Source organism: Vipera ursinii, assembly GCF_947247035.1.
Source record: "Vipera ursinii genome assembly, chromosome: 4".
Lineage (NCBI taxonomy): Eukaryota > Metazoa > Chordata > Lepidosauria > Squamata > Viperidae > Vipera > Vipera ursinii.
The window spans coordinates 47356260-47371075 of NC_139514.1; the positions used below are offsets into that span (position 1 = coordinate 47356260).

At 33.2% G+C, this 14816-nt stretch overlaps 1 protein-coding gene across 1 annotated transcript in view; it reads left to right on the forward strand.

Annotated features, from left to right (window-relative positions):
• The window catches only part of NCAM2 (neural cell adhesion molecule 2), a gene marked incomplete at its 3' end in the record, with an annotated part of 160425 nt that overhangs the window by 119255 nt on the left and 26354 nt on the right, over positions 1–14816 (forward strand). Inside the window, 3 exon segments of the mRNA XM_083361999.1 lie at positions 2579–2698; positions 5527–5648; positions 10889–11069. Of these exon segments, the coding sequence (XP_083218125.1) occupies positions 2579–2698; positions 5527–5648; positions 10889–11069 (423 nt within the window).

A 14816-nucleotide genomic window follows, 5' to 3' on the forward strand; every position in this document is an offset into this window, starting at 1 on the left:
CATATAGAAATAGGGAATGTCCAAAAAATGAGGTTGAGAAAGTTGATTCAAGAAATATTGTAAATTTCTAAGATTTCAAGTTTATTTTTTATATGCAAAATGGACAAATTAATATAAATTGATAATATCAACATTTTGAACCATTTTTCATATATTATAATTGAAGCAGTATTTGAAGATTGTAATTTGGTGCCAGACGTTATAGAGATAAAATGATTTTTATGATTCTAATCAAATTGAGCAATTTATTACAATAAGAGTGTAATAAATGAGAGTGAGATCACCAATCTTCAGATTGATAGCAGAGACATGATGCAGTTTCTAGAAGCTACATCACTCCCACACATACAATCAAAAGTATGGATCAGGTTTATAAACAATACTTATGTAATAGTAAAATAATAACTCAAGAAGACCAATGAAACAATGAACAATATATTTGAAGGTATAAAATGCACAAGAGAAGAAGTAAACAACAACACATTTTCCCTTGCTGGATATCCTCAACAGCAGAGGAAACAATGGCAACTACAAACCCAAGACTATAGGAAAGCTAACCATGCTAGTCCACTTTGAAAATAATTATTTATTCTCCCAGAAGAGGAGCTATGTAAGAATGCTATTCAGATGAACACAGACAACCTGGAACAACAGAAAGAGGGAAAAGATCACTTATACAGCATCTAACAACATAATATTGTAAACCTGTACTTTATAAAAAAAAATGCTTGACTACACAACCCACTACAGTAGAACCAATGCAATTTATTAAAAGGATTACACTCCTATATATCAAAAATATCTTAGAAATGACCAACAGATTGCTGCAGTCAGGTAGGATCACACTGCAGCATACAAAACAACTAAAGCCCTCCGAAACATTTAATGCAAACTAAAAAACTCAGTAGCACAAGAAAGCGGGGGGAGAGGGCGACGGGACAGGAGTCATCTGTAGCTTTTAGTGCAAGAATTACAACAGCACTATGTAGGACTGATAGGCAAATTATGACTAGAGAATGCCAAAAGTCTTCCTGTCTTCATCTATTCAGTTACTTTTCAACACTTTTCATAACCTTAAAGAGCTTATGGGATAGAGGTTGATTAACTGTTTGGCAGACAATGCTGTTATGCTCCTGACTGACACATTTTCAGCCATGCCCAGAGAAGAGCAGGAGGCAGATTCCCTAGAAGTGCAGAGCAACAACAGCCCTGATGCAGCAGCCTCAGTCCCTTTAGCATTGGCATGGCTCACAGGAGAGTGTTAAAGTCATTATTAAGAACTAATGCTCTAACTGGTATTAAAAAATAAACATGGACTTCGTTTAGAAATCATTTCTGGTAATAAATTAAACACATGTTTTGAATATGTTTTATTCAGGTAATAACTAATAGCATTTCTACTAACTAATATTGTAAATAAATATTTTTTGTTTGCTTGTTGAAATTCAGTAGTATTTGGAAGCTATTATTCATGCTTATTATTGCATATTTTTTTTTATCTTTGGAAGAATATTGATAACATTTTGACCCCCTGGTAAAAATTGTGGGCACACTTATCCCCTTTTCTTTTTTAATATGATGATTTCCAGAAAAATAGCTCTTAGGCATATATAATTTTCGGGAACAATATCTGTAAAAATGTTATGCATTTTGAGTCATTCCTGTTTACAAATCTGCATATATATTTTTAAAACAAGTATCTGCTTTTGTAATCTCACTACCAAAGGAGTTGTTTCTTCCTTTTCCCCTTGGTGGTTATTTATTTGCTGTTATTTTGACAGAAATAGAATATAAATTATACATGACTTTACATAAGACACATGAAATATTTTAGTAGAGTATGTGCAGCAGCTAGTGCATTATGAGACATAAATATCAGTTGTTGCTCTTATTCCACTCAAGTGCCAATAGAATCATAGAAAAATATAGAATGGTCTGGGTTGATGGTAAATGTAAACCTTGGCAGAGGTAAATTTATGCTATATTTTCAGTTGAACTTTTCGATGCAATGCTCTCACAGGTCCCACAATTTTTAGTTTTTGAAAAAAGAACTTCTCTGACAGAGAAATGGCAAGAAAGATGGATTTTTACAACAATACTGTGATAGTTTTTTTCAGCATCTCTTTCTTCAAGTATAGTGATTACATAATCTTCAGTGTGATAAGCAGATTGTTACACGAGCTTAACCACCTTCTGTCTTTCTTTTCTTTCACCACCCGGTTGTTTTCTCATTGGGGCAAACTGTTTGTAAACCTATGAGCATACCTGAGATTGCGAACCAAACCTCAGCAAAAGGAGTGAAGAAAGAAATTATTGCTTGAAATACATGATAGGGATAAGGAAAGTGTAGCATGTGATCAACTGCATCCCATTCAACATCTCAGATCCTATGCTACATCCATCCCATTAGGATGAGAATCAGAGATCAAGAGCTTTTCTTCCAAATAAAAATTAATGTACCTAGCCTTGATGTTTTGGCCTTGTGAAATAAATGAAGCAGAACCATTACAACCTAATATATCCCTTTTCTCATAAAATATGCTTTCTTAAATAAAGTTTTTTCTTCATTTTCTCTTAGCTATGGTTATTCTCAGCAATCTGGAACCAAATACAACATACGAAATAAAAGTTGCTGCTGTGAATGGAAAAGGGCAAGGAGAATACAGTAAAATTGAGATATTTCAGACTTTACCCGTTCGTAAGTAATTTACTATTCTGCCCTATGGGTAAATTATATTTATTTAAAAAAGTTATTTGTATTCATTTTGGTATTGGTGCATCACAAATAAAGTTTGACACAACTTAATGATACTCCTGAATTTGCTTACGACTATCTAATAATTCTCCAACATAAATAGGACATATGAAATAACTGAATTGTCGCAGTTCTGAAAGTAATTCTGGATTTCACAATTCAGTTCCAAATAGTGATGCAAGAAATTGCAAGCTTGAGTAGACTACTGCTTAATTACATAGGAATCAACTGAATTTGAGCAATGAATTTATTTAAATTACATGGCTATATGGTAATTTTTAAAAATATTTTATATGTAGTTCAATTATTAATATATATGTGCATGCACACAAACAGAGACACAGCCACACACACATATGCAGAGTAAAGTTTCTGGGCCATACATTTTATTTTTTAAAATAGATTCTTTGCCAAAACAAGGATTCAATCCTTTCCCCCCATTTTAAATTGAGTGTATGGGGAAGTCATAACTGACAATATTTACAGCTGCAACATTTGTTAACTACATTATTTGGACCAGCTCCATTTTCAGATTCTAAGACATCCAAGATACTAGAACAACATGTTAAACCTTTTAAAACTAAAAAAAAATAACATTAGATTTTTGCTATCAATAAATCAATTTGATATGCAGATATTAAGGAGCTGAGTGGAATAAAGAATTAGAATCTGCTATGTTGCTTAAACAGTAGGAAATTGTTTTTATTTTTATAGAAGGAGTGTTTAATTATGACTCATAGAATACCACAAAAATAACAATTAGGATTTTTGGACTCCATTTTATCTGTACTGTACAGATAAGGATTGTCTAGGATTTTGTCAGGGACATAATAAGGACAATGGTTCTTTAAAACACATGTTTTTACAATGTCCTAAATTTACTGTCTTTTGGGAGAAAGCAGTGGACTAAATAAATATGATTTTTTCAGATGATAATGTTCTTTTGGATTACATAACAAGTACATGGTATTTAACATCTACACAACATGGATGTTCCATGCACTTATTATAGCAACACTGGAAAGGTTAATATATGGCCATATTTATTCAATGGATTGAACACCTGGCCACACTTGCTACCTATGATCAGATTGCCTATAGATGTAGACTTTGTATGGATAAGTATAATGAAATATGGAAGTAATTTATGTAAAATACAGTAGGTTAAAAAAAAGCATTGTAGCTATATACGCACAAGCTTACATATTGTTTGAATTAAACAATCATATATCAGAGTCTTCTCTGTCAATCCACTTCATTGTAGAGTGCCCATTGGGGCTCCAAGCAAGCTGGCAGAGCCAATTTTTAAGGCCCTTCTGGAATGCCAGTAGTATCATAGTCCAAACCATAGGGACTACAACCTAAAAGGCTGTTCTCTAGACCCTGCCAAGCAAACCTTCTTGACAAATGGGATACATACATACATCTGCTGGAGCAAATGGGATAGGCCAAATCCATTGAAGCAAAATGGCTCGTCAGATACCCAGGACCCATATCGTAAAGAGCTAAGGTAATAGCCAATACCTTGAATTGGACCCGGCATCAAATTGACAACTAGCGCAGCTTGTGCAATAATGGTGTTACATGTACCACCTAGGGCCTCCAAAACTGTCCATGCCATTGAATTCTGTAAAATTGTAGCTTCCAAATATTTTCAAGGATAGAGCACGCTGCAGTAGCCCAACTGAGAGATGATCAAGACATGAGTGACTGTACCCAGAGCCTCATGATCTAGGAAAGGGTAAAACTGGTGCACAACATGAAGTTGTGTGAAGGCTCTCCTAGCCAAAGGTGCCACCTGTTCTTTGTATAGTCAGCTTATTGTAAGACCTGCACTGTGATAATATGGCCCATGTTTCGAAAGCAGGGCAGTTGTGAAGGCAGGATTTCTGCTTTTATCATCAGCACTTATGGATTATACCCAGAATTTCAGGTAATTATGTTTTGAAACTTAACTTTCTACTTTTTATTAAGGTAGTTATGAAATACTGATATAAAATATAAGTTCACATTTTAAGTGAGCAGTACATTGATCAACTTTTCAAAATTATACTTTAAAAAAACCTGAGCAACTTAGTATACAGTTGTATCATAATAGTATTTTTTCCTATTGCAGGATTATGGCATTATAGAAATCTATGTTTTTTTTCATAAAGAAATTTTTGGGCATGCTTTATTCAATCTTTATTTTTGTTCCCTCATAGATAAGTCAGCAATACATGTACAATTAAAGACAAAATTTGGTATCATAGCTCTCTTTAGTTCACTGATTTACAGAGAATCCCCCCCACCCTGCATATAGATAAATAGACATTCATTCTATGTAAGAGCACACAATTCTGTTACTATTTTTTATTCTTTTTTTATTCTGTTTTTCTTCAATTTTTCTTCTATTTGTGTCACTTTCAAAGATAAAAGTTGATGCTTCTGTTATTTGCCTCCGATAGTATGTTCTTTTTTCTGAGGAAAATTATCTATTTCTATCTATCTGTCTATCTATCTATCTATCTATCTATCTATCTATCTATCTATCTATCTATTTATCTATCATCTTTACTCTATGTTGTTTTGACTACAAAAAGTTTAAGAAATGGACTGTTGTTAGGAAACTGTATTTTTAATAAAGGGTGTTCTGAATATATTTATAAATTATGGAATTATTTCAGTATTGCCAAATAAATATTGTTTAAGGCCAGCACTAAACTGGTTGTGAACAACTCCATTCTCTAAATAATGTCTATAAATACACATCTTATTTTGATTCCTTTTAGGTGAACCAAGTCCTCCATCAATTCATGGACAACCAGGTAGTGGGAAAAGCTTTAAACTTAGCATAACAAAACAAGATGATGGAGGAGCACCTATTTTAGAATATATTGTAAAATATAGAAGTGTAAGTATTATATTAATAATAATAAATAACATATCTTGATTATTTTGTTGCTCTTTAACCAAGTTTGGGAACTAGTCTTTGTAGAATTTTCCAACTAGGCTAATGAAAGGCAGCACTTTCAGGAAGTATACATAGTTATCATAACTAGGGATGGATGAATAATAAAAATATGACTGTATGGGAGTGGATCTGGAACTTTCCCTTTTTTCTGACAAGGAAGTATAGGACAATGAAAGGAAGTAGAGTATGACCAGACGAAATCTAAATATCTACAAATTCATTTTAATGAAGAGATCTGGACACAACACATATCTCTCAGAAGTGAGATAGAATTTCATTTTTGCTTAAAAAATCAGGCATGACTTTTCAATTTGATTAGTGGTCAGTTTAGCAGAACATTCATTAGAAAGTTACAACTGTTCTAAAATTCAAAAGTTGTAGCCTTGTTTGTAATGAAAAGCAATGCTCAGATTCAATTTGTCTGTGTTTTAACATCCAGTATTGATAAGTTTCTAATGCCCAATTGACTTATCCATGTCTTCCAAATCTATGCATTTTAATTCATGACTAAGGAACAAAGATAGAGGAATTTTAGAGCACTATATTGGCAATATTACATTAATTTCCTGCTCTGTTAACACTATATTGCTGGTGATTCCATTCAGGAAGGAATGCTTTTTGTTTAGGAACCTAAGGCCTTCCTACTAATGGATTCTAAAGTTTAGAAATTGAACTATAATAGTTAAGTAATTTGTATTACTTAAGATAAGGACCTTAGGTCTTTGTTTTCCTCTAAAAAGATTTATATTGTCAAAGTCTAGTTCAATCTGGTGACTCTTCCTCAGACCTCCTCATCCATTCAAAGAAATAAGAAAGAATGCAAGAATAATGGACATGGAGAAGGAACAAAAAAACTGAAATGAAAGAACTTGTAATAACAGCAGAAATGATGGAGAAAAGAGCAAGAATATCTGAGAGACAGGAAGAAGATACACTGAAGCTAGTAAATTATGAAGGCTTACTGAATTCCAAAGAGACCAAACTAACCTAAAATTTAGCATGGGAAAGAGATATGACAAGGTAAAATACTACATGGCCACTACACAAAAAAGCTAGCAAGCAAACCTATAACCACAAGACCTGGAAATGAATAAAAGCAGGAAAGTTGAAGAAAGAGACCGTGGGCCTGCACAAGAAACCCTTCAGAACAAATGCATACTAAGTTAGAAATAAGAAGAAAGCAATGACTAGCAAATACTGTTTTTGCAAAAAGCTTAAACAGTGGGCCATCTAATTACCTGCAGTAAAATGATTGCACAGACTGATTATAAACAACAGCAAGACAAATTAGTAAGAACAATGCTTTGGAATATCAGCGAGATATACCACCTGCCTGCAGGCAAAAAACTGGTAAGCCCACAAAATAGTCAAGTAATAGAAAACAAAAAAGCTAAAGTACTGTAGGACTTCAGATTTCAAACAGTTAATCATCTACCGCACAATATCCCCAGTTTAACAATTATTAATAAGGAAGACAGAAAAAGGTCTAGATCAGGGGTATTAAACTGCCTGCCTGCAGGCCAGATGCGTCATGCTGAAACTACGCCCACCCCCATTGCCGGCAATGGAAAAAAAGTCATGATACGTCACAACACGTCACATGACATTGCAAGTTTGACACCCCTGGTCTAGATTGTTGACATTGCAATATCTGGAGACAGTAGATTACAAGAGAAAGAACTGGAGAAAATCATAAAATACAAAGACCTGAAAATAGAAGTAGAACAACTGTGGCAAAAGAAAGCAAAGATAATACCAAGACTCATAGGCACCATGGGTGCACTTTCTAAATGTCAAAAGACCAACTGAACACTATTAGCATTGACATAATCATCAACAATCAATTGCAGCTTTACTTGAAATGTCTTACGTCAGGGGTGTCAAACTGCTGGCCCACAGGCCGGTTGTATCATATGGAGACCGCACCCACCCCAGCTCCAGCAATGCAAACAAAGTTGCAATACATTGCAACATGTCATGTGACGTGGCTTACATGTGACGTGACACCCATGACTTACATTCTATGAAGATACCTTTAATTTTATAATATATGCCTATCCCAAGTCCAGGGAAAGGACTTGATAGAAAGAAAAAAAGGCCAAATCCAGTCCAAACCATTTGACTGACAGAATTTAATAATTCATTAAAGTTACATGCCACTTGACTCCCAATGATTCTGGATGGTTAAGCACAGTTACTGCTTCAGTTGGTCATTTTGTTCTGTAAGTGTATTGTGAAGTAGCAATATTTTGTAATGGAAATGATATAAGTAAGTGCTATAAAATTGTTCAGTCCCACTTCAACCATTTAAATGGTGACTAATTTATTGTAATCTTAAATTACAATATAATGCACAAATGTATAAAACTTCAGAGAAAATCCATGTTGCCTGGATTCAATGCTACTTAATCCACATGAGCCTTGCCTCTGAACTGGATTTTTGTCAATTTTGCCCTTCAGTATAGCAGACATGAGAGCATTAAAGAAAGATTAGGAAAGGACCCATATACCAGTAAAAAAAAAATTGCAGTGCAAACCTGCAGTCATTTAGCCATGTGATTCCCAAATCATGACCTAAATTATGGATACTCTTGCCCACAATCTTAATTCTGCACTGGGTTGCCTGGGTGTCATAACAGGTATAGAAAGAAAGCTTGCACTTTTTTCGTTGGAAATTAAACTGGAACCATAGCACAATAGCTAGGCAGCATCTGGAACAAAATGTTTCAGTGAAATTTGAAAATGGCAACTATACTGTCATGTATTGGAAGCATAATTTGCATAATTGGCCATATTGGAAGCAGAATTTTCATTACCTTTTTTTGTTCTAGATACTTGAAACATCTAAATATTTAACGTGTTTCACTTGTTAATTTTTATGATTATCTGTTCTCTAATTATGGATTTTAATGCTGTTTTAGGATACCTGTCATTTGCCTTCTCATAATTTATAGTCTCCTCCTCCCCTTTCCTAAAATGAGCCAAGGGCCTTAGGGCAGTTTTACTGCTAATTGTGTCAAGCAATTGGCACTTTACACTCTCCCAAAAGATCAGGATCCCAGGTTAGGAGTGCTCTTTAAGTAGATTTATTATCTGGATTTGCTTTCAGGAATTAACCATGGTAAGGAATGGCTCCTGTAGCTAACTTAGTCAGCTTTGCATGCAAAAAAAATGCTTGCCTTTTGCTTCATTTGTGAACCAGCTAAATTATTATATGCATGTGATGAAGGACTGTACTTTCCTTGACATTTCAACTGAAGCAAAATGTAGTGATTGGGTTTGTAAATGAGGCGAGATTCAGGAGTCATTATGCCTGTACTAAAAGATCTAGTTACCGATTGCCCTGTAGATACAATTTAAAGTACTGATGGGTCAGGTTGGGTTTTTAAGTATCACCAATATCCAACCAAAGGTAGGTAAGGATGGGAAAGTAAATTGAATGATATTCCATGTCTGTCCTTTTCATTAGTTAGAAAATACATCCTCGTACTTTCTGTATTTGAAGGTGATGGTAATGATAACGGCAGTTTTACATTGATGTTGGAGTTTTAGATATGAAAATAGGATTTGTAAATATAGCACCACAGTGGTAACATATGGTTTCTCACAGTATTTAGTAATTGTTACCAGAAGATATGAGACTTCAAAGTAACAGGATTTATTATTGAGCAATGTAAATATTTTGCAACCTCTGAAATAGAGGTGAGAATTTATCTTCTTCTCTATGTATATACTTCTCAGCTTATATTGCAGCATATGAATAATTATAAATCATGTTTCTGTAATCAAAGAACAAATAGTACTCAAGGACTGAGAAGGTGAATTAAGGATATGATATAAAGTGTTTTCAATTAATGTATACACATGATAATAAATCTGTAGTACAATTGCTTACCAGAAATTGTTGAGTAATATTTGCCACCTGTGCTTTCTGACATCTGTGCATCATATTTTTGCCATTACCTAAGTCTGACCTTTTGTATGAATTAATTTCTTCCTTTCCATAGATGCTATTTTCATGTAGTGATATAAAATAAGTGTTATGAAATAAAAATCAAATATCTTTGTTCTATCAATCAAGACAGTATTATAATGCTGTCTTTCTATTTATTGATAAAAATATCTCTGTGTCTATGCTTATATGTATTTGTTTGCCATGCATCAGGTATAACTTTTTACTGAAAATAGGTTTTCTTAACAAAATAACTTATAGATCAATATTTGCAGATTATTCTTCATTACTATTACCATTTGCTTAAAAATTGAATAATATTGTTTTATGTAATTATCTAGATCATGCACAGATGAAGTTTATTGATTGGTTTATTGATTCTGGAGGGACATGAGAACAAACAACTAATATAATAGCATAAAATCATACCATATCAGCCTTTGAAATATTAAAACAGCAGGATAGTGGAATAGACATAAATAATGATTAATGAAGTAACCAAATCAACCAACATATATCTCATTCAATATTTTGGATCCTATAAGGGCTCTTCCCATGACGGATAAGGCAGGATTCTTTTTAAAAAATGGGGGATAATGTACTAGTTTCTAATCCTACTTAACTGAGATATAAAGTATTTTCTTTTTAGCCAGTTTATTAACATTTTCATATTTGAATTCTTAAAGACCTATTGAACATAAGTTATCAAACCTAATGATTTGTTACCTGCCAAGGTATCCTAGTAATGTGATCTGATATATATTTAATATGAAAACCAAAAATTGAGATTTGCATTTTATTAAACACTTCACAATGTTTATCTCTGTAATCCTTAATGTGTTCATTATAATAGGTAATATAATATAAACCAGTGGCTCACACACCTTGTAATAAATTAAAGATGAGACCTACAAAGTTGTTTTGCTGTGTGTACAAATAACTTTATATTTGACACAGGAATATTGTAATTTCAGTATACATACATAGCCGCTTTGTTGCCAGAGAATATGCACTTTGTTCCAAGATTAAATGGTTAAGTAAAAAGAGTTTGCATTTTTATACCCCAGTTCTAAATGCAGTTTATAAAGATTTAATATTATTTGATTCTCTGTGTCCAAGAGGAAAATAGTCACAATGCCTGATTTGAAATAATTGCAAATCAATATTAAAAATAGTCATTGTAAGTATTTAGTTCACCATAATTTCAACTATTATTCAAACTTTACAGAAAGATAAGGAAGAACAATGGCAAGAAAAAAAGGTTCATGGTAATAAAGACTTCATTATTCTTGAGCACTTGCAGTGGACAATGGGTTATGAAGTGCAAATTACAGCTATAAACAGGCTGGGATATTCTGAACCAACTTTATATGAGTTCATCATGCCACCAAAGCCCAATATTATCACAGGTAAGTTAATTTTAATATGTTATCTAGCAGTTACATCTACTTTTAGTTTTAATAGAGATTAATATGCTTTTTAAATTCCTTTTTAAATTATTTCTGTAAACTTTGTTTTTGGCTACTGGTAGAATAAACAGATAACTCTTTATTGTGTTTTACATGTGGATCAATATATATCACAAAGGCCTAAATCATCAATGTATACTTTACTGATTATAGCCTTTTTTAACATTAGCATTTTAGAACAATTTTTGTGGCATTCAGATATAAATGAATTTTATAAAGAGATTTTTCCAGAGTTGGAGAGAACAATATGCAACTACTACCAGTTTTTGAAAGAAAAAAAAACAACCCTTGTATAGAGTATCCTTCTTCTCCATGAAGTAATATTAATGCAGAAAGCAGTATGTGAAATATTTTCAGGTGGACATATTTTGCTTAAAATAGCTGCATGGTATTTTAAGCATGATATTATTGGAAAAATGCCTTCCCCAAGAGCCATGAAGCTTTATTTTGTTTTTCCCAGGGGAAGGGAAGTACTCTTATACCATTAAGTGATAAAATATAAAGTTACTGATTTCAGCTATTCACCTGTGGTTGCTTGTGCCTGACACATATGATCTTTTAATGAAATTTCTTTATACAGTATTAGCCTCTTTGCCTCTAAATTAATTATGCTACTTACAAAATTTAGACTAGGTCTTTGAAATGAAAAAAAGGACACATTCTCATGAATAAATAAAACAAAAAACAAAATCCTAGACGTGAAGTGTAAATTAAATTTCAACAGCATCCTGCTAGAGGCAGGACAGTGTTAACTTTTTATGTTTATCTTGCAATGGACAAACATTTTTGGTGTTTTAATTTTAATTGCAAGATATATTGTGAAATTTAAAATACCTCATCTGAATTTGAGGCAGATTTGAACAGCAGTTGTGAAAAGGTGAATTGTGATAATAATGGCTAATACAAGTTTAATTTTTGAAGTGCTAAAAGATTTTATTCTTCCAAAAGTAGTTAAAGTAGAAAATATCACACCAAACTGACATTAAGATGCCTAAATCTGCACAAATCTCAAAACTTCAGAAAGGAGAGGTTGACTGATGGATTTGTTTGCTTAGTTATTTTGAACTGGCATTAGTTTGATTAGAATTTACTTTTTTAAAAAAAAATTCCATTTATATCCCGCCCTTCTCCGAAGAATCAGGGCGGCTTACAAGCTTAGCAGTAGCCTTCATTCTATGTATATGCCTGCTTATTAGGGCTTTCACACACACCCCAAGCAGCATTATTACAAAGTCAGCTTAATTGCCCCCAACAATCTGGGTCCTCATTTTACCTACCTCGGAAGGATGGAAGGCTGAGTCAACCTTGAGCCTGGTGGGATGCGAACCTGCACTAATTGCAGGCAGCTGGTGTTACTTAAGGAGGCATTAGCTCACTGCTCCACCAAGGCTCATTGACTTCATCTGGACAACTTTTAGTTAGCACTCTGGACCATTTTCAGTCCAGATACAACTTGGATATAGTCTAATCCTACTCATCTACCTCTTCTTTTGTCTTTTAGCTGATATGTTGTGAGATCAGCCAGAAACAACTGGCTTAATTTTCACTGGGCAGCACTTTTTAAAAAAATTAATATTTTGCACTATATCTTTGCTTGCCTGCCTCCCTTCATTTGTTGTGCAGAAGACTTGTGGAAATTTTCTGAAGGAATACTTCATAATTAAAACAGTTTCATCTTTTCCCCCCAGGATTATGTGGTTGCTTCAACAGCTGTTTCTGGCTGTCTATATATGTGTTGGCATGCAGAACTGTTCTACTTTGTTTTTATTTCAGAAAAGCAAAGTAGCTATACACAGAGACTCTTATGGAAAGAACTGGATGCTGCTACCACGGTAGCAACATATTGTAAATCTGAAAAAATATATATGAAGAATTGCTCAGTCTAATTCTCTAGCTTCCCTGTTCACTTCCTTTAAATATATTGCCAGCAGAGCTCTTTACAATATTATAATATAAATTTGAGATCCCATATATTTTTCCCTACCCTTTACGTTAATTTAGGATTCTTTGCAGGACAGATGTAGGCTTCAGTGCTACAGGCTTCAGTTTTAATAGGCATAGTGGTTTTTTCCTTTGATTTTTCTTTGCTTTTTTGCTGACTTGCAATAATATCTGAGCTAGATAGAGTCTCAACTACTTTTGTTATCTATGTTTTGGCAAGACATTTTACTTCCAATCACAAAGTCAATAAAGAGTGGGGATCTCATTAATGTACATAACTGATATTCATATACCGAACATGTAAATCAAAATCTGAAAAAATGTTAACCATATAGATTTAAAAATTAAAATCATTTTGGCCCCAATTGTAATTGTAAGTTAAGGACTACCTGTATTTCACTCTCTACATCGTTCAGAGTGAGTTAATATTTCCATATGCTCTTATATTTTTCATTTATCTATACAATTGCAGCAGGAACTTTTTCTCAGAAAATGATTGGACAGATCAATATCTGATCATTTAAACACATACTTCATATTCTATAAGGACTACCGTAGATAGTTTTTTACAGTGCTTTTTTTGTAAAAAAAAAAAAAAAAGTGCCAGAACTCACACATGTCATACAACCCGCCTTGCCTACCCTACAAGGTTCCATCCAAAAAAGGTGCCGGAACTCCATTCTGAGAGTTCTTTGACAAAAAAAGCCATGTTTTTTATCATTTTTATTATTTGACATTAGAAATTCTAGAGTCTTCTGAAAAGATACTAGCAACATTAGCTAATGGTAAATACAGGACTGCGTAGAACATTTCTACATGAATATATACAATACGTTGTCAAGGGTATAAAATAGTCAAAAAGATATTTTGATATGTGAAAGGATATTTTCAGATAAATTAAACTGTCCTTCCTTGTGAATTTTCTTCCTGTCTTTCTTTTATTTTGGTTTTATGTTCATATTTCCTTAAATGATACTAAAGTTCCAGAAATAAACAGAACAGCAGTTACAGAAAATTTATGGAAGATCAGAAACAACAATTTTTCATACTATATAACAGCAATTAGCTAGCAATAGCATTAGTAGTATTAATTGTTAACTAATATTAACTATGGATGAGATACTGTTTTTCATAATTATTATTTTAAAAAAAAGCCTTGCAAGAGTTGAAGAGGAGAAAAATAAGATAATGCTTGGGATGCCTAGATATCTGTTTTGTTCAATCAGTCCTCAGTCAAAATTTTTATTGATTGGAATGGCCTGATGTGAAGAAAAAAAATTAATTCTATAGTCTTCATAAGAATCTATATTCTATACATGACAGATGGCTTTCTTCTCCTTTGGAAGATTTTGGATGGCTGATGATGAAGAAAATCACTCTACACACATTACAGAACTCATGCTGGCTTCTCTAGCTATACAGCCTTTTTGTGACCTTAATAGAGAAAAATCTTGATTGTCCTGCCAAATGTTATTACTGTCTGCACGTTCCTTGCAGCAGAGTGATCCAGGATTCAATTAACAAGACCACCTGTAGATAGATGATATTAAAGAATTCAAGGGAGGCTCGTTTCTTCTTATGAATTAATGGAACCTGTTTCATTTTTTTCCCCAGTTTCTTTAAAATGCTTTAAGAATAGGTATTCATATGCTCAACAGAGTTCATTCGCCAATGTTAGATGCATATAAATTTAATAAAGCTTTTCTAAGATTGTCCAAAAGACCTTTTTCAAAAGGCAACTGGACT